General features: G+C 36.5%; 3 protein-coding genes across 3 annotated transcripts; all 3 read left to right on the forward strand.

Moving 5' to 3' along the window:
- The first annotated feature begins 17,250 nt into the window (after window positions 1-17,250).
- Window positions 17,251-17,863, forward strand: LOC108595891 (general odorant-binding protein 57c). The gene is made up of 2 exons (XM_017981181.1): window positions 17,251-17,333; window positions 17,386-17,863. The coding sequence occupies exons 1-2, from the start codon at window positions 17,280-17,282 to the stop codon at window positions 17,758-17,760; spliced, it is 429 nt and encodes a 142-aa protein (XP_017836670.1). The 5' UTR covers window positions 17,251-17,279; the 3' UTR covers window positions 17,761-17,863.
- Window positions 17,864-18,196: 333 nt separating this feature from the next.
- Window positions 18,197-18,801, forward strand: LOC108595672 (general odorant-binding protein 57b-like). The gene is made up of 2 exons (XM_017980951.1): window positions 18,197-18,261; window positions 18,316-18,801. Exons 1-2 carry the CDS (start codon window positions 18,199-18,201, stop codon window positions 18,769-18,771), a joined length of 519 nt encoding a protein of 172 aa, XP_017836440.1. The 5' UTR covers window positions 18,197-18,198; the 3' UTR covers window positions 18,772-18,801.
- On the forward strand, window positions 18,768-19,649 carry LOC108595673 (general odorant-binding protein 57c-like). Its single transcript, XM_017980952.2, has 2 exons — window positions 18,768-18,922; window positions 19,222-19,649. Exons 1-2 carry the CDS (start codon window positions 18,869-18,871, stop codon window positions 19,591-19,593), a joined length of 426 nt encoding a protein of 141 aa, XP_017836441.1. The 5' UTR covers window positions 18,768-18,868; the 3' UTR covers window positions 19,594-19,649.
- The last annotated feature ends 2,421 nt before the right edge of the window (window positions 19,650-22,070 follow it).

The raw sequence follows: 22,070 nt of genomic DNA on the forward strand, positions 1-22,070 counted from the left end.
CAGCAACAGCAACAGCAACAGCAACAGCAACAACAACAATCAACAACAGCATTTCGTGCTGTTGACACTTTGGATTCGAGAATTTATGCAACTTAAAAGCGGTCAAGTTACGAATTTATGCATGGCACCATGCACACTCACACACACACACACACACACATCCACAATTGCATACACATGCATTTACACACATACACGTACTGGTGGGCGCAGTCATATAAATATATGTTTGCATGCAATTTTTTGTTGCTGCTGCTGATGCATAAATTGAGCAGCAGCAGCTCAGCTCTGACTACAATTGCTGCATGCATCTGTATGTGTTTGCGTCTGTGTGTGTGTGTGTGTGTGTGCATCCAAAATCCGCAATTGCTTCGCCTGACACTTGCTGCTTACAGACGTTTAACTCGCTGCTCGCCCTCAGCGCTTAATATTAAATATATATATACATATATAGTCATTTTACTTTTATTTAAAATAAAGTGTTTCGCCTTTTTAAGCTGCACACAGTTAAATCCTTTTGGTTTTTTTCGCCGCTCTGGCGCATAAATGTTAAAGTAAAGTTAACGCTTAAAGCGAATGCACAAAGGACTTGTCCGCAAAATTGGTTATGGCAACATAAAAACATTAAAAGCATTTCAATAAATACAATAATTTGCTTGTAACACGCAACAATTTGAGTAAAAATAAATAAGAAAATAATGTACAATAAATTAAATTGTATACCAAGCTTATCTTTTGTAAATAGAACCAAGTCTTTAATTACTGATGAGCTGCCAGTTTCTTTTATATATGCATATTTATAAGCAATATTCATATAAATATTAAATTGCTTAGTTATATTTTTACTAATATGGAGGGCCCACATCACGGCAGTTGAAAAACCAAATGCCTCGATAAAGCTAAAGAAGCTCGACTGGCTCCTTGCCCCAAACAAGCTGCAGATGAGCACTAAAGCTCTGCTCATCAAAACAATATTAACACCGACTTAGGACCTTCGCAATCCAAGATTTGGGGTAACAGCCACCAAGCACCAACTTAATAGACTGCGTGTAGTACAGTTACGTGCTGCTCGGCGTGCGTCAGGCCTTCCTTGGTATGTAACAAACCAGGCAATTGAAAGCGACTTTCGATTTATACTGGTCAGAGATCAAATCAACATACACAGCAGCCGATATGCGGACAAACTCATGGCCCATCCCAACTCGCTGGCTAGCAATCTGGTCAACCCGCTACCAATAAGAAGATTGAAAAGAATTCACCCAGCAGATCTACCTGACAGAAGAATAACATAAATACACTACATAAATAATCCCATTAATTAACAATAGTCTATGCCCAAAAACTGCAATACATATTTTCCCTCAAATACGACAATAAATAATTTAATTTAAAAAAAAAAAAAACTAATGAGCTATAGACACAGCTTTTGATATTCTGAAGTCTTAAAAAGCTATAACTAAACATATTCTGTTTTACTTAATAATTTAAAAGATGTTTTTGACCTTGGCATCGATCATTGCAGCAAGCTTTGACTAAAAGCTAATGGTGATAATTTTGTTTTGTTTGTTATTTCAATATTTAATTGCAATTTGCCCAGCAAAATAATAAGCGTACTTATAAAGAACTATGTTCATTTTGAATATAAAAGTTATATTTGAATTGAATAAATCTAACTTTAGACGATGACAAAGTTAAGGAAAGTAAGTATTTCAAATTGGCTCGACAGTTGAAATTCAATTTGAATTGCATACGTCTGAATGTTGGGTGATTAAGCGAAGTATAGTGTTGTGAATATAAAAAGTAAGTAAGGCTCATCATCATTTTGATTTTGTTAAAACTGCAAAGAACATCGCTTTCAACTGAAAGAACAAATATAATTATTTCAGTAACACAAGGTTTGTTACATCAATAACAAATGGTTGCGTTTTTCAAGCTTTGAAAGACTGTAAAAAAGAAAAAATGATTAAACTGTTTCATAGCATTTTATGTATAAACACAATTCAAATGAATATCAACATGAATGGCAATGTTATGAACAAAAAGAGTAAACAAACAAGACAACAAACTTTCTGTGCAATATCAATTTTTGATAAGCTGCAACTCATTGATTTCAGAGTTTCATATGTTGTTAGACTTGTGAGCTGCATCTCAATAAAACTGCAAGCAAGTAATTCAAGAATCGCATGATTGTGGAGCAAGTAATGAGTAAAAATCCAGGCTGCTGACTGTTATGCATATAAAATTGTTATAGTTATTGGTGTATAACTAAGTTGCCGATTTGCAAGTCCTCGAATTACAACAACAGCACAACTCCCAATGGTCAAGATCCTAACATTGAGAGCTGTGCATGTGCCAATGATTCACTCTACCAAAGTCCTATGTCTCAAGCTTCAAACTAGAAAATACTTACCCCTCTTATCGTATATATCCACTAAAGTTAACTGCCTAAGCGTTCAGTTGTACCCAATTCATTTACATTCAATATCAATATAGTTCATGCTGCTTTTTATTTTTAACTTTATGTTAATCTATTGCTTGTCGACTTTTTGTTCAATTCCAAACTTTGAAATTATAAATTTGTTTATGAACTAAGCTGCAGCTTAGTGCAGCTTACGTTAATTAATATTTTGCAATAGCAAATAGAGTTACATGCAAAAAAGAAATTAACTTAAAGTAGCAAGTAAACCCCCGATGACCTGGAAGCCGCTTAAGGCTGTCAGTATAAACAACAATTTTACAGCTAAGCAAATTTATGTGCCTCGTTCAGCCAACGCCAGCGCCATCTTGTGCAGCATTGTGCACCTTAACCAACACCAGAAAGCTTTCAGTAAAGCCACAAAAACGTCAGTAACTAGGCCAGTCGTTGGGGTCTCATTAGAATAGCCCCACACCCCCCAAAGGGTTGGGTAGCATATTTTTTGGAGTGCGAGCTATGTATGAGTGCTGGCTGCTGGGTGGGTTGGTTGCTTGGTTGGTTGGCGGGCTCATCTATCGTGGCTCTAAGTGCAGTGCAGCAGCATTTCGCGCATTACAGCAGAAATTCTCAGCTTATTTGCATAGTTTTGTGGTTGCGAACAATGTCCAAGCCGAAGTTAATGGAATTTTGTAATAAATTGCGCAATGCGCTGGTTAAACAGACTTTAAACAGCTCATTGGATGCGGGGCAGAGTGCGCAGCGGCGCGTCAAGGCGCAGCAATTATAACAAGTGCCAAATGCACATCATCAACAGCAGCAGCAGCAGCAGCAGCAGCGAAGACCCGAAGCGTAGTTAGAGGCAAGCAGGTTGCAAAAATAAAAAATATGTAAGCTAAAGAAACGCGCCGACTTTTCCAACAACTGTCGTCGACTGGCGGCTGTCGCCGGAAGCTCAAAGTTGCAGGCAACAGCCTGTGGAGCGTAGCAGACGCGGCAGGGAGTGGGGGGCCCGTAGCCAGGGCCAGCAACAAGCGGAAACAGCAGCGCAGTAAAAGTCGCACTACTTCTGTGGTTGTCAGTTGTTTTAACAGCTTAGACTTCTTTTCTCTCTCCCTCTCTGCCTCTCTGCCTCTCCCTCTTGCGCTTCGGGACGGAAATGTGCTGTCAATTTAGGTGAATGCTGCACGACTTGGCGCTGTTAACTTTCAAGTTTTGTCCACAGTTTGATTTGCACTTTAAGTTGCGCTGGCAAGCATTGTAATTGGCAAGCTATAGAACTAGCCGCTGCAACGGAAACGCAATCAGCGCTGATTTCAATACACTCGCTATACCTTGACATAATATTCGCAGGCCTAGCAAAAAAAAAAAAAAACAATTTGACAGCAAGTGCCAGCAACTTTAGCAGCTTGCATATTAATATTTTAAGCTTTGCGACTTATTAGTTTAAAATCTATAAAGTTGCTATTATAATTGATAAAATATCAATAGCTATGAATGGCATATGCATATTTTAATAAATATATATATATATAAAAATTTAGTTCGCATTTTGTGCTGCGCTTGAGGCAACGAAATGCACTACACAAAAGCCTAAATGATAACAAAAATACTTAATGCTTTTTAAATAAACAAATAAAATTTTAGGCAGATTGAAAATATTACAATAAGATTCACATTTTGTTGCTGATTTGCACTAAATATAAATACTGTTAAATTAAGTGCTTGCAATAGCATTGAAAACAGTGCGTATGTGTAATTTATGCGTTGAAGATTACTATCTATTAAGCTCGCAGTAGTCAAAGCTATGAGCATGAACTATTTAGCCCTAATCCGTCTGTATGTTATACCAGCTGTAGTTCGATCTAGAGCATTTCATATATAGAAAACTTGTGTTCGATTTCTTAACCATTGCTTTATGGTCCCAAAGTCGATTTTTTTGGCATAATGTCGAAATTTCAATGTAAGAATTTTGACTTTTTGTTGATGCTATCTTAAATTATATGCACGGCAAAAAATTTATAGTTTTATGTTAAGTTTTTTGTGAGTTCTTAGAAGTCAGCAATCAATCAGACGCTTAAAACAAGAAAAAAAATTTTTTTTAACATGATTTTATTTTTTGTCATTTAACAATGTAAAATGAAGATAAAGGTATGTATTATCTATTTTGAATAGTATTTTTATGTGTAGTCCTGGTTTTTTTTAGTTGTGTATGCGTGTATTGCTTAATGTGTATGTGTGTAAAAAATTTAAATGCGTTCTCTACTTTTCGTAGAGTGTAACTAACAAGCTGAGGCTTGGTAAGTAAAACTAATTACGTACGTTTGTTCTTATAAGTATCGTATTTGAGCGTGCAGTAATAGTTTTGGCCCGTTTTGCCCCCTTTTCAAGAAAAACTCACATGTTGCAGGTGAATTTTTAACCGAAAATTGTTCAAAATTAGTACAATGTGCGCAATGCAAATGCGTCTTCCAATAATAAAAATTATAAAAAATGAAATTAAAAAAAATATATATACAAAATTCTAAAATATTCTAAATAAAGTTCATGGCAAATTTCAAGTCCCTAGCTTTATTAGTAGACTTTATACCAAAAAAAATCGACTTTGTATATATTATTACAAAAAATTTAGTCTGTAGTGGTGTGTATGCTTGCATTATACTGAATAAAATTAGTATTAAATAACTTGCTCTCAATAAAATTTAAGCACAGTGCGTATGCGTAATTTGTTGGCATTTCTAAGGCAGCTGCGAACTTTGGACACTACGCTTAAAACGTTTACGCAGCTCAGAGCTATTAAATTTAATAGTTCAAAGGCCACTCTAGCAATATTTTCAAGCGATTTTAATTAAATACACATATCAATTCATTCAAATATACAAAAGTTTTTGCTTGATTCTGCAGCCATTGCAAATTTTTAGCTTTGTACTTACATAAAAGTGTCTGCATGTTACTGCGACTTATGTTTTGACTATTTTTGTGTATATTATGACATTTATTATTTTTAATTTCCTAACACGAATATTTCATATGCATGTTTTGTCTATAAAACATAAAGCTGCACACATGGCAAGCGCTTTATGCGGCCTACCTTAACATAAATATGTCACTCACAGCAGGGCGAACTGAAAGCTGGAACTTAAGATAAGGACGAGCAGGCGGCGTTGACAGCAGAGAGAGAGAGCGAGAGAGAGAGAGTGTGTAAGCGGAGTGACCAACAAGTCGTGCTAGAATTATTACGAATGTCATAGGTTCAGGCAACTAAAAGATATAGTCAGTGCAGGCAGAAAAGAATTACAAGAGCGAGAGATGGAGAGAGAGGAAGCAAGATAGGGTGTAAGTAAGGGTTGCGTTTAAGCAGCAGAAGGAAGCGCATCAATCACAAAAGAATTATGTTGGGGTAAACAAAAGCATTTGTCATCAAGCAGACAACAACAACAACAACAACAAGTTGCTGCAGCAGCAAGTGCCAACGGATTGAGGACATTAGCTTGAATAGCTGCTAGGGCTGGGGCACAGGCTTGCAGCATTGGTTTGTTGCTGCTGTCAACTGCTGGCTGGTTAAAACTTTAGCATGCATGCGCCTCAGTCCAAAAAACAAAAGAAAAACCAAAGCATATAAATTTAAGTCCAGCAAAAAGGTGCACATGCATATGTATGCGTGTATGTGTCTATGTGTGTGTGTGTGTCTGAGCCTTTTGAGTAATTGCACACATTTAAAATTCTTTTCACACGCACACAGCTCAAAGCTAAAAAGCTTGAGCTCTGTAACCAGGCACTTGGCAATTGAAGTTTTTGGCAGCAACGATAACTATTTATGCATAATTTTATTTATTTTAGTTATTTTACATACTTTAGTTAGTTATAATGCCAGCAGCAATGCTTCGAGCTAAAACATTTAAGCTCAGTTCATATGCTGGCTAAATAGTTGGCAGTAGTTATTAAATTTTATGCAACTAATATGTGCTTCTGTACCACGCCCACTCTGCTAAGTTAACAACATACACACACACACATACACTTGCAGACTTGCAAGTTGCTTGACTAAAAATTTGCATTTAAATGAGTTTAGCCCAAAGCAAAGGCAACGTATCGAAACTAAATATTCCCCCATGTGTCTGTGGCAGTTTATTTTTACAACTTATGCAACACTGCACACATGTACACAAATATTATGCCACACGCACATACAGACGCACACACACACACGTGCATAAACACCTACACACTTTGAGAGGTGCGGCATGTTGTTTACTTGAAATCGACTTTTAAATTTTTGGAGCTACTTACAGCTGCTGCTAAATTATTCCCAAGAACTTAGTCAAAGCTACTGATGAGTGCATTTGTGTGCGTGTCAATGCCTTAACTAAAGTTGCAATTTGTTAAACATATGCACAAAATAGAAACTGCAAATGCAATAAGCTTAATTGATTGAAGTTATTAAGTATACGACACATTGTCTGCAGTTGTTGTTATTGCTGCTTGCCCAGATTATTATTTGGCAAAAATATCAGATATATCTATGCTTATGCCAAATATATGTAATCAATGCAGTTTATAAGTAAAAAGCTACATTTTGTTATATACAAAAAGTAAGCAGCATTTACTTTGTAGCTCTGCAATATTAAATTGTCCGCAATGCTTGACAATATATTGACAATGCTGCTGCTTAAGCTTAAGCTTTAAACGCTTTAAACAATTAGCACACAGCTTAAGAATTTTTTTTCTTATTGGCAATGCTAACCGCAGACCAATACAAGAATAACATAAATATTTGCAATATAATAAGCCAAAACCAAAGCCAAACCCAAAACGTTTTACAAAGTAACCAAAAAATTGTTGTAGTTGTTGTTTTATTTTTTCTAGATTGTTGCTGTTTCTCTTGTATATTTTTCTACATGTATATTGGTTTTTACTAAATTACTTACACAATTTTTGAGTCGCAGCTGTTGCCAGCAACAGCAACAAGAAAATACAATAATAATATTTGGAATGCAAGCAGCATGTTGGACAAGACTAAGTGGCCAACAAGGCGGGGGGGGGTCGACTCTGGGCTGTGAAGTGTTGCAACATTTTGAAGAGGCTTGCGGCTGAAAACATTTGTAAATTTCATAAACTAACAAAATCTGCATAAATATGCCAAATGGTAAAATAAATAAATAATGCTAGAGCTAAGCAAATGCAATGGGTAAGAGGTTAGTATAGGCGCGAGAGTTTTAAATTAAATAAGTAACATATAAATAATATCTGAATGGATCTGATTATTTTTCTGCTTGATTTGAAATTTGTAGCTTAGCCAATTTCAACTTATGCATAAATTTAAATCTATTACACACTTTGTAGTCGTGCATACCCTATTTTGTGCTGCCCTGCAGCAGTAGCTTCAAGAACTTAACTACATAAACGTCGACACTAGTACTGCTTGGGTATATCCTTTGCTCTGTTGCTGTTTTCTATTCATTTGCCCCGGCGACTGCGTTGCACTTTTTGCACAGCGTTGATTTCCGTTTGCTGTATGTAAAAGTGCAACTTGAGGCGCACTCACACACACACTCACACTCACACTCACACTCAAGTGTCTGCTACACGTACGTCAGTGTGTGTGTGTGGGTGTGTGTGTGTTTGTTGACTGGCAGCAAGTGGTTAGAAAACTAAACTGTTGCCATGTGACAAGTGGCAGCTTGATGACTACAACGACAACTATGGCTATGAAGGAAAGCTGCCGCCAGCAAGGACGCTGACTCTGACTTTGTCGGCCGGCGTCAACGTCAGCGTCAGCGTCAGCGTCAATGACGCTTGGCGCGCACTTAAGCAACAAACAAAAAGGAAGCAGCAGTAACAGCAGCAGCAGCAGCAGCAGCAACTGCAGCCGGCACCTGCTGTGTTCTAGATGACTTTAGACCCCCCACACTGCCCCGCCCCATGTTGTTGTTTTAGTTAAAAACTCTAGTGCATGCTCAAAAATTGCCACAAAAGGCAACAAGCAGCAGCAGCAGCAGCAGCAATAGCAACAGCAAGTTGCAAGTTGCGGGGGCAACCATTTAAGCACTCAAGTAATGAGTGTCGCCGTTTTTGTTGTTTCTGTTGCTTGTGCTGTGCTGTGCAGTCGAAAAGGTTAAGCACTGGCAGCTAAATGAGTTCTTGTACCTACGCTGCGTATACGTAATACAACAATGTCTATTGAACTCGTGTGTCGTTGGGGTCAAAGTTGAAGCAGCCGCTCAGCTCAGCTCCGCTCAGCGCAGCTCAGCGCAGCTCAGCGTCAATGCGAATGCCTAACAAAACGCAAAGCAATAAAATTGCACAATGCATTGAAAATGATTTAACACCAAAATCGGATTATATAGCTCATATATCTATATGTATATGTACATAATACAACACATAAACATTGTCAGCTGCCTTGGCCAACAACAGCACCAGCACCAGCAACAACAATCAAGCATCATTGCAAACCTTTCAAATGCCGCACAAAAGAAATTGATTTCATTTCCACAGCTTTGCCTCGCACAAAATTGAATTTAAATTTACACGCTCAGTGGTCCACCGACTGGCTAAACGAGGGTGGGGTGGGGGTTGGGGAGTGGTGCTTGACACTCGAAGCGCGCGCTGTCTGTTGCATTTGTCGTTGCAAAGTGAGAAATGCATAAAAGATATGACCAGCAGATTCTAAAAAAAAAATAAATAAACTGAATGTAGGCGTGTTGAATTTACCAAAGCGAATGCACAATTATTTGTGTAAAGCAGCAAAGCGAGTAAATTAATGCAAAATATAATATAAAATATGAAAAGAAATCAACAGAAACACACAAGTGTTGAACAATGTTAGACGCACCTGCTAAGAACTTTTCAATTAAATGAAATATATTCAATAATATAAATAAAAATATTGGTTAAATAAATATGCAAAAATATGAATAAAAATTATTTAAAAAATAAACTTGTTACAATTTTATTTAAATTTTAAAGAACTAATAATTTCTATATTAAAATCGTACTCTATTGATGCTATTGATATATTGTTAGACAGCTCAGAAGTATGTAATCTAAAGTATCAATATCTTCTTTTTAATTTGACCAATATGTCTGTAATATAAGATAAATAATCTATTAGATAATTACTAGTGAATATACAACTAAGCAAAGAAAGAGCAAAGCAAAGCTTAGAAAGAGTTTTGTTCTTCTATTTTAAATAATGCAATGAAATAAATGTTATACTAGTCAAAATTTGTATATCGAGGGAATATTAATATTTAATTACATATTTATTTTATTATTATAATTATTAGATAATGTAAAATTATAAGCAAACTTCATCTAGTAAATAAATGAATTAAGCTTTATGAAAGAAAATAGCACAACATTTGCATTAAAATATATATAGATATACTAGCTGACCCGGCAGACCCTGAAAACTTGGTAACGTCAGCAAAGTTAATTTTCAATAGATGTCTTTATCTAATTCAAACGATCTCTTTCAATATAGTTAAATAGTTTAATCATTCATTATAGTTCCTGTACTTTTGTGCATAGCTTGTACACAAAATTTCACGAAAATCGGTGGAGCCATTTCAGAGGAGTATAATGACTAACATCGCGACATAAGATATAGATATATCTACTAAAATATAAATAGGCATTATATTAATCAAAGGATGAAGCTTACTTTAGCAGCTGAAGCTAAAACTCGTTACTCTGTACTTTGTTTACTACTTAGCTTAGCTAGAGGACACGACTTTACCTACAAATAAAATAAACTACACTCAATCCAAAGCACTTATTTTATTTCACTCCAAACTAATCCGATACTGGTTCCGCTTTAGAAAATTATGTTAACTAGAACAGTAATCTGTCAGCTACTCACACCACACTTAACCCCTGCAAAGGTGTTGCCTGCACCCCACCGCAATAAAAAAAAAAAAGCAGCCCACAATTTGTGTGGAAAAAATCCCTGTAAGTCGCACATGTGCATGTCAAATTAACTCAATTTAAAATACATACAAACTACAATACTACCTTTTTTCTAAGCGCACACACACTACAACAACAAGGACCTGCTCCTGCTGCTGCTGTTCCTTTTCTATTCTGGCTGTCCGCTTTGTTAGACTTCCAGCACATTAAGTTTTGGGAAATCAGCTTAACTAATTTTCACGCCTACACGAACCCTTCTAAGTAATTCAATTAGCAGTAAATCTTAACAAAATAGTCGACTAACAGAGCGTGGCGCAACTTTTTAATATAAATTATATGCAAAGCACAAAAAAACAGAACGAAAAGGGAAATAAAGGAAGCGCCTGCGTTAGTTAATAGTTTTGCCTTTTGGATAACAAGAGACTTACCTCCGGCCAGGCATGCTGGGGATTTATCTATTCTATTTTGTAATTTTTAATTTCACAACTAATGCGATTATTCACGGCTGACGGACCAGGCTGGCAATAAAAATGACCAACGTGTAAGCCACGTTTAACACTCGGTTTATTTTTAGTTAACGGCCAAGACCCAACAACAACAACAACAAAAACAACACCAACCACTGCAGCTACAACAATAACAAAAAAAATATATAATGGAAGAGCGCGTACAAACCAAAACAAAACTATTCGCACACAAGCGTGCAGCTCAAACTTTAAGCTTTATAGTTGGCAACTCAAAAAAAAAAAAAAAAAAATAGTCAAGCCCAAAAAAGTTTGTGAAAGGCGAGACGGGCATGCTCTAAAATTGAATTTGTTAAGCGAACAAGGCGTATAGGCTAAGCAAGCAGTAGCATAAATTAATAACAAATATATGTGCAACAAATATTTGTTTAAAATAAACCGCCAACTGCATTTGGTATTAAGACTACCCCAAGCTCCAAGTCGCTGCACAAATTGTCACAAAAACTCAGCGAAGCGTGCAAATCGCACCAAAAGTTAAAAATGACCAAAGTCCGTGCAGGACATGGCAGCAGGGTTACATACATATGTATATAGTGTGTATATATATAGTTCTAATTCGTTTTGCTCTTTGTGTTCAGCTGCGTTTGTCTAGTGCACTGACCAAGCAGCAAGTGCTTAAAGCTCGGCCGCGTGCCCATTGGCAGTTATGAGCGCTTAAAGCAACAGCCACCGACACTTAACATTTAATTAAAATTTTTGCAATTACTAAACGGCCAAGCTTACTTTGGCCCCGGGCCAACAGCCCTACCCACCCAAGCGGCCCAAGTGCATTGCCAACTGTTTATTTTGATGAGCCAAGTGAGCGCTGTGCTGTTTTTTTTTTTTTTTGCACTTGTCTTTAACTGTTAGTGCTGCTTGCTTGGCTTGGCTTAAGAGCAATCTGCAGTTGCAAACGCGGTGAGTTCATTGTTACTGCATTGACTGCAATCTTTAGGGAATAATTAATTAGTTTCATTGTTCGAACACGCTGCTGCGCTTGCGGCAGCTTTGGCAGCTCGACTCCTACGCATATCTCAAATGTCTTTACAGCTGCCTTTTGTTGAAGCGTGCACGTGCCACCGATGTGCATGTTGCATGTGTGTGTGCATGTTGCATGTGGCATCAAAGTGCATGCAAAATACGTGCCATGCATGCTCAAGCCGCATGATATTTATTTTTATTACGCAAAGCATTCAAAGTTTTACACATTACTTTCATTTTGTTGTTTTGTATTTTATTTTTTTTTTTGTTTTGTTTTGTTTTTGCATAGCTAAAATTTTACCGTTGCTTGAGCCAAAGCTCTCTTCACAGCCTGACATGTTTAATAAATGGCAAAAGCTGTCAAGAGGCCACATTGTTTGTGTTTTTGTTTGTTCCTCCGTTCGTTTGCTTAACCTTCAAGGCAACTGTCTGCGTCAAAAGTTTACAATTTTCCCTTATGCCATTAAATTAGATGAAATATGAGTACAACAGAGACAGCGACAGCGAGAGACAGAGAGAGAGAGAGAGTGTGTATTTGCACATAAAGCAATGAACCAACTATGCGGATAAACTTTCAATTGGCTTTGTTCTCCAAAATTATTCTTACACTCTTCATGCGACTAGCAAGTGCAGCTTGCCAAACTTCAATATATTGTTAATTAGGCTGTTGCAGGCGTAACGCATGATACTATCAATTTCATTGAATCTACATTCTGGCCATAAACAGACTCAAAAATTAACTACAAGCCTTCGATGTAATTAAGATCTAAACCTAAAGTGTTCACATTATTAACTAGATCAAGTAGCAAAAGCTTGAGTAAATTATTGGCATCATTGCTTTCCCATAATCAGACATATTGGTGTCTCCTTTCATCTTGGGAAGCTGAAGCTGATGTGAAGCAATTTTAACTGGCTGCATTTAATTGGTGCGTAAATTTCAATATCAATTGCAATGCAAGCAAGAAAAAGATAGCAAGAGCAGTGTGTGCTCAGGTGTTTATCTACTTTTACACATGCGCACATACAAAACTCAAAGAGACTGCCAATGCAATTTAAGGCAGCGCCGCCATCTTGGTTTTTACGCTCTCTGAAAGCAAAGCGCTCTGTGCGTATTAAACTTTGCATGGAGCAGCGCAGCCGACTTTGGGCAGCAGGGAAGACAGAGACAGCTCCGTGTGCTCAGCTGCTTATCTGCTTTTACACATGCGCACATAAAAAGGTCTAGATGGCCACCAATCAGTGCTGCCAGAATCACCTAAGCAAAAGAAGTTTATACAAATGATGTAAAAATTGCCAGAAAAAATGCCAAAAAAAAATTAAAATTGTTTTTTGCTTGTTAAATGAGTTAATATTAATACATTTACCGATTTGAAGATAAAAAAATAGGTAAAAACTGAGCAACTAAGTTAAGTACAAGCTGTCCTATTTAATGATATTTAATCGTAATTTGTCCAATCAATTTCAAAAAGGTATAAAAAAACCAAAAATGCAAACGAAGAATAAAATATATCTTCTGTTGTTGCCAGAATTAGCAATTTAATTGATAAATTGGCAGCACTGATTGTATGCAATACAGAATTCTTAGGATATCTAAAAGCTTTAGATTAAGTAACCTGCGTTATAATAAAAGAATTCTCGCATTTGTGTTGTCATAATAAAGATTCTATTAATATTGTATACATATATATAACTGTAAGTTATAACTGAATCTGGGCGAATGCTTTATGTTAGAATTTAACTTAGTTATTTAAGCACACGATATACAAAATTGGATTACTGAGCACGTAGCTACGAAATACAATAACTTGCTTAAGATAAACTGCTTGTGAATAATTAAGAGTAAAGTCATATTAATGCAACGAAGTTGAGAGCAAGCGTCAAAAGCTATTTGAGCTTTACGTCGACCAGTTTACTTTACGCTAGTTAAAATATGTATCGATTGCTTTTACGATGCTTAATAATATTTTTGGCTTTACTTCAGTTGATAAATTCTGATATAAATATAAATATAGAGCGTGGCTTCTAACGCAGCAAGAGGCCGAAGTGAAGAATCAAACTGACTTTGGCATAGACAGAGAAGCTCTTTTAAAATATCACATATTGACTAACAATTCAAATGCTTTGTGCACTGTGAAATGCAATTAAAGAGTGGCTCAGTGGAATTTGGCTACCTTATTGATCGGTTTGGTGGAGACCAAGTGGCAAAGTGTGAGCCTAGTTTTATGGTGGATGCATCTACTACAGTAGACAAGTGTGTAAATTCCTACAGAATGTTTTGGTGTGCAGCCCAAAAACTAATTTCTGCGACCATCTTCCAAAAAGAGAGAACTTACAATTAGACACAAGAGCGCAAGATTATTAAATTACACATGTTACAAAGAATTTTGCAGCTAAATATACACAAGTTTGCTCATACGCATTGAGTCTACTCATTTGAATTCGTGTTTTGATTCAACACCATCATTACTGAGACGACTGAGCATGCGGCCGAGGCGAGTGATTTAAGCATTTTTTAATATTTTACACAACACAATACGTTATAAACATATTTTGAAATTTGATTTGCAGTTCGTTTAACAAGTTCGATTTCTGGTAAATATAATTTTCAACTTTAATGCGCTAAAACTAAAGTTTAGACAAACTAATATATTTCTAAATTGTTCTGCCATTCAGCATAGCTTTTGTGCAGGGTTTCTGACTGCCTGCTACGCCCGTCGATGTACTATTCGCATATTGAAGAGAATTGGGCACGTTTGCTTATAAGATTTAGTATCAGATCTAATTTTGGAAATAATATTTAATGCGGCTTTGACAAATAGTTATAAATTACATGAATAGTATTCATTGAATACATATAAAAATATAGATCATACTTAATTATTTGCAAACTTGACAAGCCATTTGACTTAAAGAACAACTATTAAGTTAACTACATAATTTATTTGTTGTAAAGCATCTGAGTGTACTTAAAGCATATAATAGTTGTTAATATGTTTCTATATATTACAAAATTTTTTATTATTATTTAGAATTTCACAGCTGAAACAAAGACTTTTTTCCACATTAGATTTGCATTCATAATTGGCAACAACAGTTCAGTAGTTGGCACACAGGCAAAAAAACAATTTTTCCCAAAATTAATTATTATATTTTACAAAATGTTTGCACAGCATACAAGCAACGGTATTAAGCGTGCTACACAAAATGCTGACAAAGCCTGCTCATAAAAATAATTGCACGTGAAAAATAAATTATGCAACGAGTTCAAACCGGCTAATTAGCAACTGACAATGGTCAAAAGCTTGCACAGGCCTTAATTAAATTACGCCAAATGTGTGTGTGTGTGTGTGTGGGCGAGAGATACTTTTGGCAAATGCATTTCAAGCATCGAAAATTGATAGTCAAATTAAGTTGGGGTGGGGGTGGGGGATGGGCGATTGGTAAAGCAGCTCGTTGTTTAGCACCTAGCTAGGGCCATAAAAATGTGCAATTTTCACAACACATATTTCCCTTTTGGCAAGCAGCCAAAGCAGCCAACAACAACAGCAACAACAAGTAAAATATAAAAATTTTGCTGGCCGTAAATAAAGGAGAGAGGCTGGCAAGTAAACAGCGACTGGCAGCAGCCGCAAAAGCCAAAACTCACTGCGAATTGCTGCGAATGGTGAATATTCTTGGAATTTTCATTTTGTTGTTGTTAGTTATTCCGCTTGCTTTTATTTTATTTATTTTTTTCGGGTTTAGCTTGGTTTGGCTGCGTACTAAGGATTCGCATAGTTAGAAATGCGCCCCAGCCGCTGCTGTCATACCAATTTGTCGCTGTATGTGTGTGTGTCTGTGTCTGTGTGTGTTGCTGCATTGTCGGTCGCTTCATTTTTGCAGTGCAAAGTGTGGCAAAATATGTTGACAGGAAATGTTATGTGAATTTCACTGCGTATAAAATTAAATTTACGTGGAGTTTTTACTCGACTCCTTTTTAACTGTAGTTAGTGTGACAGGTCTTAACTTGCTGGCATACTTGAATTTAAATAACTAAGACTTAGCCCTTAATAAGAAAAAGGCAAATGGGCACTGCATAGAAGCAGTTCAAGTTGCAAGCAGTGCACTGAACATTTAGCGATTATTGTGCATAAGTATGTTAAATAAGTATAAATAATAGTATGTATCATTAATGAGCACATGTTTATATTTATTGTGTTTGAAAGTTTATAAAAACTAAACTAACCCAATGCAAAATTGATTTATTTTCAACATTTTTTATTTGTGTCTAAGCACATGCAACAAAGACTATATACGCATCAAAGCCATGGCTTAAGTATAAAAAAAAACTAACAATCCAACTCAATTGCTCATTCATGAAGATATAGCTAGAAATATATCGACGCATTTCCGCGAAAGTGTCGTATTCCTTTTTTTTTTTTGAAATGGAAATTTTAATGCAAGCTTCTTCTAAAGTTAATCACTTATCCGCTGTATAAATATTAGAATGATATTCCTATAGTTTATTTATTTATTTATTTATTATTAAATATAGAGAAGTTTACAAAACTAGACTAACTTAGTTAGTAAAGCGCTGGCGACGAGACCTTCGGCTTTTAAGATTAATGATATTAGTTCTATAAGTTTATTTACATTTTGTCACATTCTAAATTTTGGCTACTTAGTTGGTAAATTTTATTTATGTACATTTTGGGTACTTTTTATATTTTCTGGTATAGCTTGGAAGCTTTTAAGAAAGTTAAGTTGGGTTCGTTGAGTTGAGTTTTTGAAGATTGATAGTTTAGTAGGGAGGAGTGATGGGCATGAATTTAATAGGTGGGGTATGGTATTGTCGCCGTTATAAAGCTATAATGATTTACTTCTTTGAGTTTGTGCAATGCTATACCAGAAATAAATCATTATAAACGCCTTACTGTAAAATTAGCTTTGAACGTAGATATATAATATACATGGACGTTTAAACATTTTTGTAGCAAACAAAATGTTGATTCACGGCTCCAAAATTGTTTCCGACTTCAAGCTTCGTTTGCTCTATGATTCATTTCAATTTTATTCATACTAGAACACACTTTAGTAATTTGTTATTACCTCAACGGTTCTGTATTTACTCAACTGTTGGCATGCAGAGCAAAAAGCCCGCCACGCTTCATATCTCCACAATTTGATATAAATTAATCATTTGATTATAGCGAGAATTATTAAAAACAAACACAGTATAGAGTCTCAACTGTCGTTGTGTGTTTGGGGCTTGATAATTATGCAGGGGCTTTTTGCAAATTAAGCGCTCTCGTGTGTATTTAATAAGCAGAGTTAATCAGATGACAGAGCACGTAGCAATGGAATGGAATAGTTCTCAGCAGATAAATCAATTGTGCATGCTATATTTAAAATGAGTATAAAAGCGTAATGTAGTTTAAAACAATTGTCAAAAGCAAACGGAACTCGAACGGGTTTCATTCATAAATTGGGAAATGGCAGTGCTAAATGTTTTAGTATTTTTTGCAGTTTCTTGCCTTGCAGTGCAGGTAAATAAAACTAACTAAATTAAATGCTTATAATAATAAACTATATTTTTAGTTACTCGTGGGCATGCCCACTGAGGATGAAATATTTATGGACTGCATGGCAGAGCATAACATCAGCTCGGCGGAGACTGAAGCACTAATGAGAATGAACGACAGCATGGAAAGCAGTGAAGATTTTGAAGCTGATGACAATTACAAATGCTATACGCACTGCACAGCCAAATCAATTGGAATTTTAAAAACCGATGGCACTCTGAATATAACTTCTTTACAATATGTTGACTATTTCGATGAGCTGGATCGCAAGTACGTCGAGGGCTGCGCTGAGTCACAGCAAGCGGCTGACAATGAGTGCGAATATGCCTTCAATATGTTAATGTGTGTTTCCGATGCTGTTCACAAAGACTTGAACGAAGCTAAAAACTAATAATGTGTGTACTTTGAATAATTGACCGATAAACTGGGAAATAAATATGAGCAACCGGTTTGACAAGCTTAGGCAAATTATTTGAAATACAACGAACGCTAAATGCGCTTACTATAAATAAAAAATGTATATAGAATTTATATAAATTATATTTGTAATTCATAAGCATAGCTTAATGATAAATTTGACTATTTAAATAAATACTCATATACATTAACAAACTAACAAATGTATATTATTTATTACTACAATATTTTGCCAGCTGTTGAAAATTGCAGCTCAATTTTGTCTTTAAAAATATTTATGAGCTGCTGCCCACTAATTTATTTCTGACTTTTGGTTGCCTTAGAAGTCAGCTAATACCTACTTATGTTAGATCTGCTCAGTCGTTGAGCTATAAAAGCTTTAAATTGCCAACTGCTGCCTCTCAGTTTCACAATGAGCGCTCAACGCAAATATTTTGTATATGCGCTGCTGCTCATGCTAAGCAGCGCTGCTCAGGTGAGAGCTACACTTGCATATCTAACAGCAATATGTATAATATATATATTATAGTGTCGCCATCCGTTTGACTTCTTTGATGAGAGCATTGAAGACTTTGTCGACTGTCTGCTTAAGCACAACATAACCCACACTGAGTATGAGCAGTTCGAAAGCTACGAGAATAAGCAAAACTTGCTGGCCAACAAGCTCGAATTGAAGTACAAATGCAATGTGGACTGTCAGCTGCAGCGTCAGCCCATGAAGTGGTTAACTGCAGCTGGACGCTTGGACCTGCAACTGTTGAATGCCACAGACGAGGCAGCTGCTTCAATTGTCGATTGCATGGCTAATGCTGATGCGGAGCAGTGCGCCTATAGCTTTAAGCTGGTCATGTGCGCCTATTTGGCGAATCATCCGCCGCCGGATGAGCTTGAGCCAAGTAATTATGAAGCTGAAGATGCAGAGGAAACTGATGAGTTCTATCTGGATGATGGCGTAACTGATAATAATGAAACTATTGAATACTGAATAATAATGCATAATCGGCGCTAATTAAAACAAACTGTTTATATAATTCATATTATATATAAAAGCTGCGCCATACGGTCAGCGTCAAGCTTTCAATATGTGCGACTATAAAAAAGTTTTACTTGCTGCACTGCTCTTGGCTGTATGCCAGGTAAATATTAATAGCTTAGTTATAGTTTTCAATTATTTTTATAATTTGTGTAAAAAAATGTTGTTGTCAGATTTGCTGCCAAAAAACAAACAAGTAAATGAGCTTTAGCTTAAATACTTAAGCTGCAATTTTAAGCAGACTTTAAATAGTTAAAAAATCACAAATAAATTGTTTGTTAAAACGAAGATTTTATCAAGATTGGTGTAGTAGTTAGCAATAAATCTGGACAATCTCTACTTCGACTTGCAATAGATTGAAAAATATTCTAGACTATGAAATGTTTTTCTCATTACTTACAGTGCTTTAATTTACCCAACGATTTAATTGCCAAATGCACTACTCAACAAAATATAACGAGCGATAACTTTCGCCACAAACTGTATGATGCTCAGGCTGGAACTCCCTTGGTAAACATTTCCCTTAACTATATGTGCTATGTGCTCTGTGCCGCGCAGGGCCTGAACATTCTGGACGCCAATGCGCATGTTGATGTGGATTTGTTGAGCGAAGTGGAATACATGAGTCCCTCCAACTATGACGCTGCTGTCCAGTGTAATCTCGGGCTGCAGCAAGAGCACGACACGTGTGTTTATGCATTCAAAATGCTGCTGTGCTTGATAAAAAATCTAAATACAGCGGAGTTTTTAAATACTTCAGAGAAGAAATTATAAGCATGCAGCGTGTCCTGTAATAAAATGCAAAAGCTCGGGCACAGCCGGCAGAAGAAGACCACATACATTCAAAAATATATTTATTATAACAGTAAATATAAATTTATTTACAAATATAGAGACTTATAACAAATTGTTGCCTCAAAACTTTTAATTACGACAAAGATCAATGAATATAATAAAATAAGAACAAACAGACGCAGCTTGTTAGCCTGATCAAGAATATATATACATAGCTAAATTAAAAGACCCTATTATACATTTCACGCTGTACAGAGCTTTCAAATTTTTTGGAAATGATTAAAACCAACTACAGTTGTTTGTTAAGCCTCAGAATGTTAAAAAATTTGCTTTTTATAGTTGGCATAACTTTTTACGTGGCGCAGGTAAGCCAAAGTGCAATATAAATAAATAAATAAATTGTTTACTTATTATTGTGTGTGCAGTGCTTTCCCTTAGCTGCAATACAAGCGAAAATTGAAAAATGTTTAAGCGTTTGGCACATCAGTCGAAGCGAGTACGAGCGATATTTAATTCAAATGCAACTGCAGCTGAATTTGTACAACATTGAGCTGAAATATAAATGCAATATGCTTTGTATAGCAAAGGAAATGAATATCCTTGCTGGCTATTTGGATGTGGACGCACAAAGTCGTGCAGCGCTTTATGATTGTGGCAACGAATTTAAAAATCTTGCGCATCTTTTGTAAAGTGTAATTGATATTTAAATAAATGCGCTTTATTTTAATTACATGCAAATTTAAATGCAAGTGTCAAATGCAATTAATTAATAAAAGTTGTGCGTACCACGGGGCGTATGCAACAAATTGATTGCAGCATTAATTGATTTGCGCTAGATACTAAAATCAAAATGGATAATGCTCGCCTACAGGCGGCGGCAGCAACGTGTCATATTTATGTGCATGTTGTTGTTGTTGCAGTTGTTGTTGCAGTTGTTGTTGTAATTGTTGTTTGCCGTGTGCCAGGAAAAAACATTTTGTTTTCACAATGCAATTCCGTTACAGTTTTCGTTTACAGTGTGTGTTGTTGTTTTTTTTTGTTCGTCGCTCTCTTAGCCAGCAGCGAATGCAACGGAAGTTGTCACATTGCATTGTTGCAATTGTCGTCGTCCTTGTTGTTGTTGTTGTCCTGGAAAAAGAAAAGGCAAGCTGGGTAACACCCACACACTTGACTGGCTTCAGCTTTGCCTCAGGCTGCCATTGTTGCCTCGGCTTTCGATTGTCAGTTCAACTTTACGCGTTGCGCATACATATGCGTATGCGTGTGTGTGTGTGTGAGTGGACAGCAGGCGGCAGCGGCGGCAAGGCGGGCGTGCCACATTAGCGGCAAAAGGAAAAATATGTGCAGCTCTGTCTGTTCGTCTGTCTGTGTATTTTCAACACATGCATTCACGTGCGCTACACGAGGCGTATGAGCAACGTGTTCTCGTGTCTGTCACATTTCGTTTCTCACGCCATATCAACATGCAAAACAACAATGAAGCGGAAGCGCATTGTAAACGTAACACAACTGCCCGCCCCCTCGCTCTGCCTCTCTCTCTCTCCCTCTCTCTCTATCAGTCGCTCTCTCTCTCTCTCTCTCTCTCTATGCAATTGGGCGTGGTCTTTACGCTCTATGTGTTTGCCCTGCTTAATGCAAGCTGCGGGCATAAAGCAATTATAATTTCTTTATTTTTATTTTCGCAAATCGACGGAAGTTGTATAAACATTCAGAGCCGCGGGCCAAGCAAAAGTACAAGTAAATTTTAATGGCATTACACATGTGTGTTTGTATGTTTGTGTGTGTGTTTGCTAGTTGAGCTGTAGGTAAATGCATGTCAAATAATTATTTACATTTCAACATAATTGCAATGCGTAGCAAACATATTGCAACAATTTATAAATAAATATACTATTTACACTATTAATAAAGCAATTTAAGTTCTTGTGCTCATCAAGTAATAGACAAAGCAATTCACGAATTCTATGAGTAGCAAATTATCTCTAATTCGAACTTTAGTAAATCCAACAGTTAGTTTTGCTCTTGACACTTTTGCTTTGCGAGCTTTTAAATAAGTTTTAGTTATTGATCTTCATATTTATTCAAATAGACTTATTTTAATCATCATCAAAAGCGTACTATAACATCACAATTATATAATGAATTTAAGCCTAACAGCATAGGGATGCCCTTTGCGGAATTGATCCTAGCAGGATATCTTCATCGACGTCCAATTGTTTTAGCAAACCCTTGCCGGCGTAGTCGTCTTAAGGGTCTAGCGGGTAATAGGCCTCTTGCGAGCAAGCTGGAGTGTCTCACCAGTTTGTCCGTTCCTCCACTGTGTGCAGGTTGAGATCTCTGTGGAGTGTAGAGCCGCGCACATACCAGGGACAGTCAGTGATTTGCCGCAGAACACGATTCTGCAACACCTGGATGCGTTTATAGTTTGATTTTGCTGCGATCCCCCAGATCTGCAC

Source organism: Drosophila busckii, chromosome 2R (assembly GCF_011750605.1).
Source record: "Drosophila busckii strain San Diego stock center, stock number 13000-0081.31 chromosome 2R, ASM1175060v1, whole genome shotgun sequence".
Classification (NCBI taxonomy): Eukaryota; Metazoa; Arthropoda; class Insecta; order Diptera; family Drosophilidae; genus Drosophila; species Drosophila busckii.

Coding starts and splice junctions, on each gene's coding strand:
- LOC108595673 (XM_017980952.2), top strand. CDS start 18,869: ATGTGCGACTATAAAAAAGTTTTACTTGCTGCACTGCTCTTGGCTGTA. Junction 18,923..19,221: donor TGCTCTTGGCTGTATGCCAG/GTAAATATTAAT, acceptor CATTACTTACAG/TGCTTTAATTTACCCAACGA.
- LOC108595672 (XM_017980951.1), top strand. CDS start 18,199: ATGAGCGCTCAACGCAAATATTTTGTATATGCGCTGCTGCTCATGCTA. Junction 18,262..18,315: donor TGCTAAGCAGCGCTGCTCAG/GTGAGAGCTACA, acceptor TATATATTATAG/TGTCGCCATCCGTTTGACTT.
- LOC108595891 (XM_017981181.1), top strand. CDS start 17,280: ATGGCAGTGCTAAATGTTTTAGTATTTTTTGCAGTTTCTTGCCTTGCA. Junction 17,334..17,385: donor TTTCTTGCCTTGCAGTGCAG/GTAAATAAAACT, acceptor CTATATTTTTAG/TTACTCGTGGGCATGCCCAC.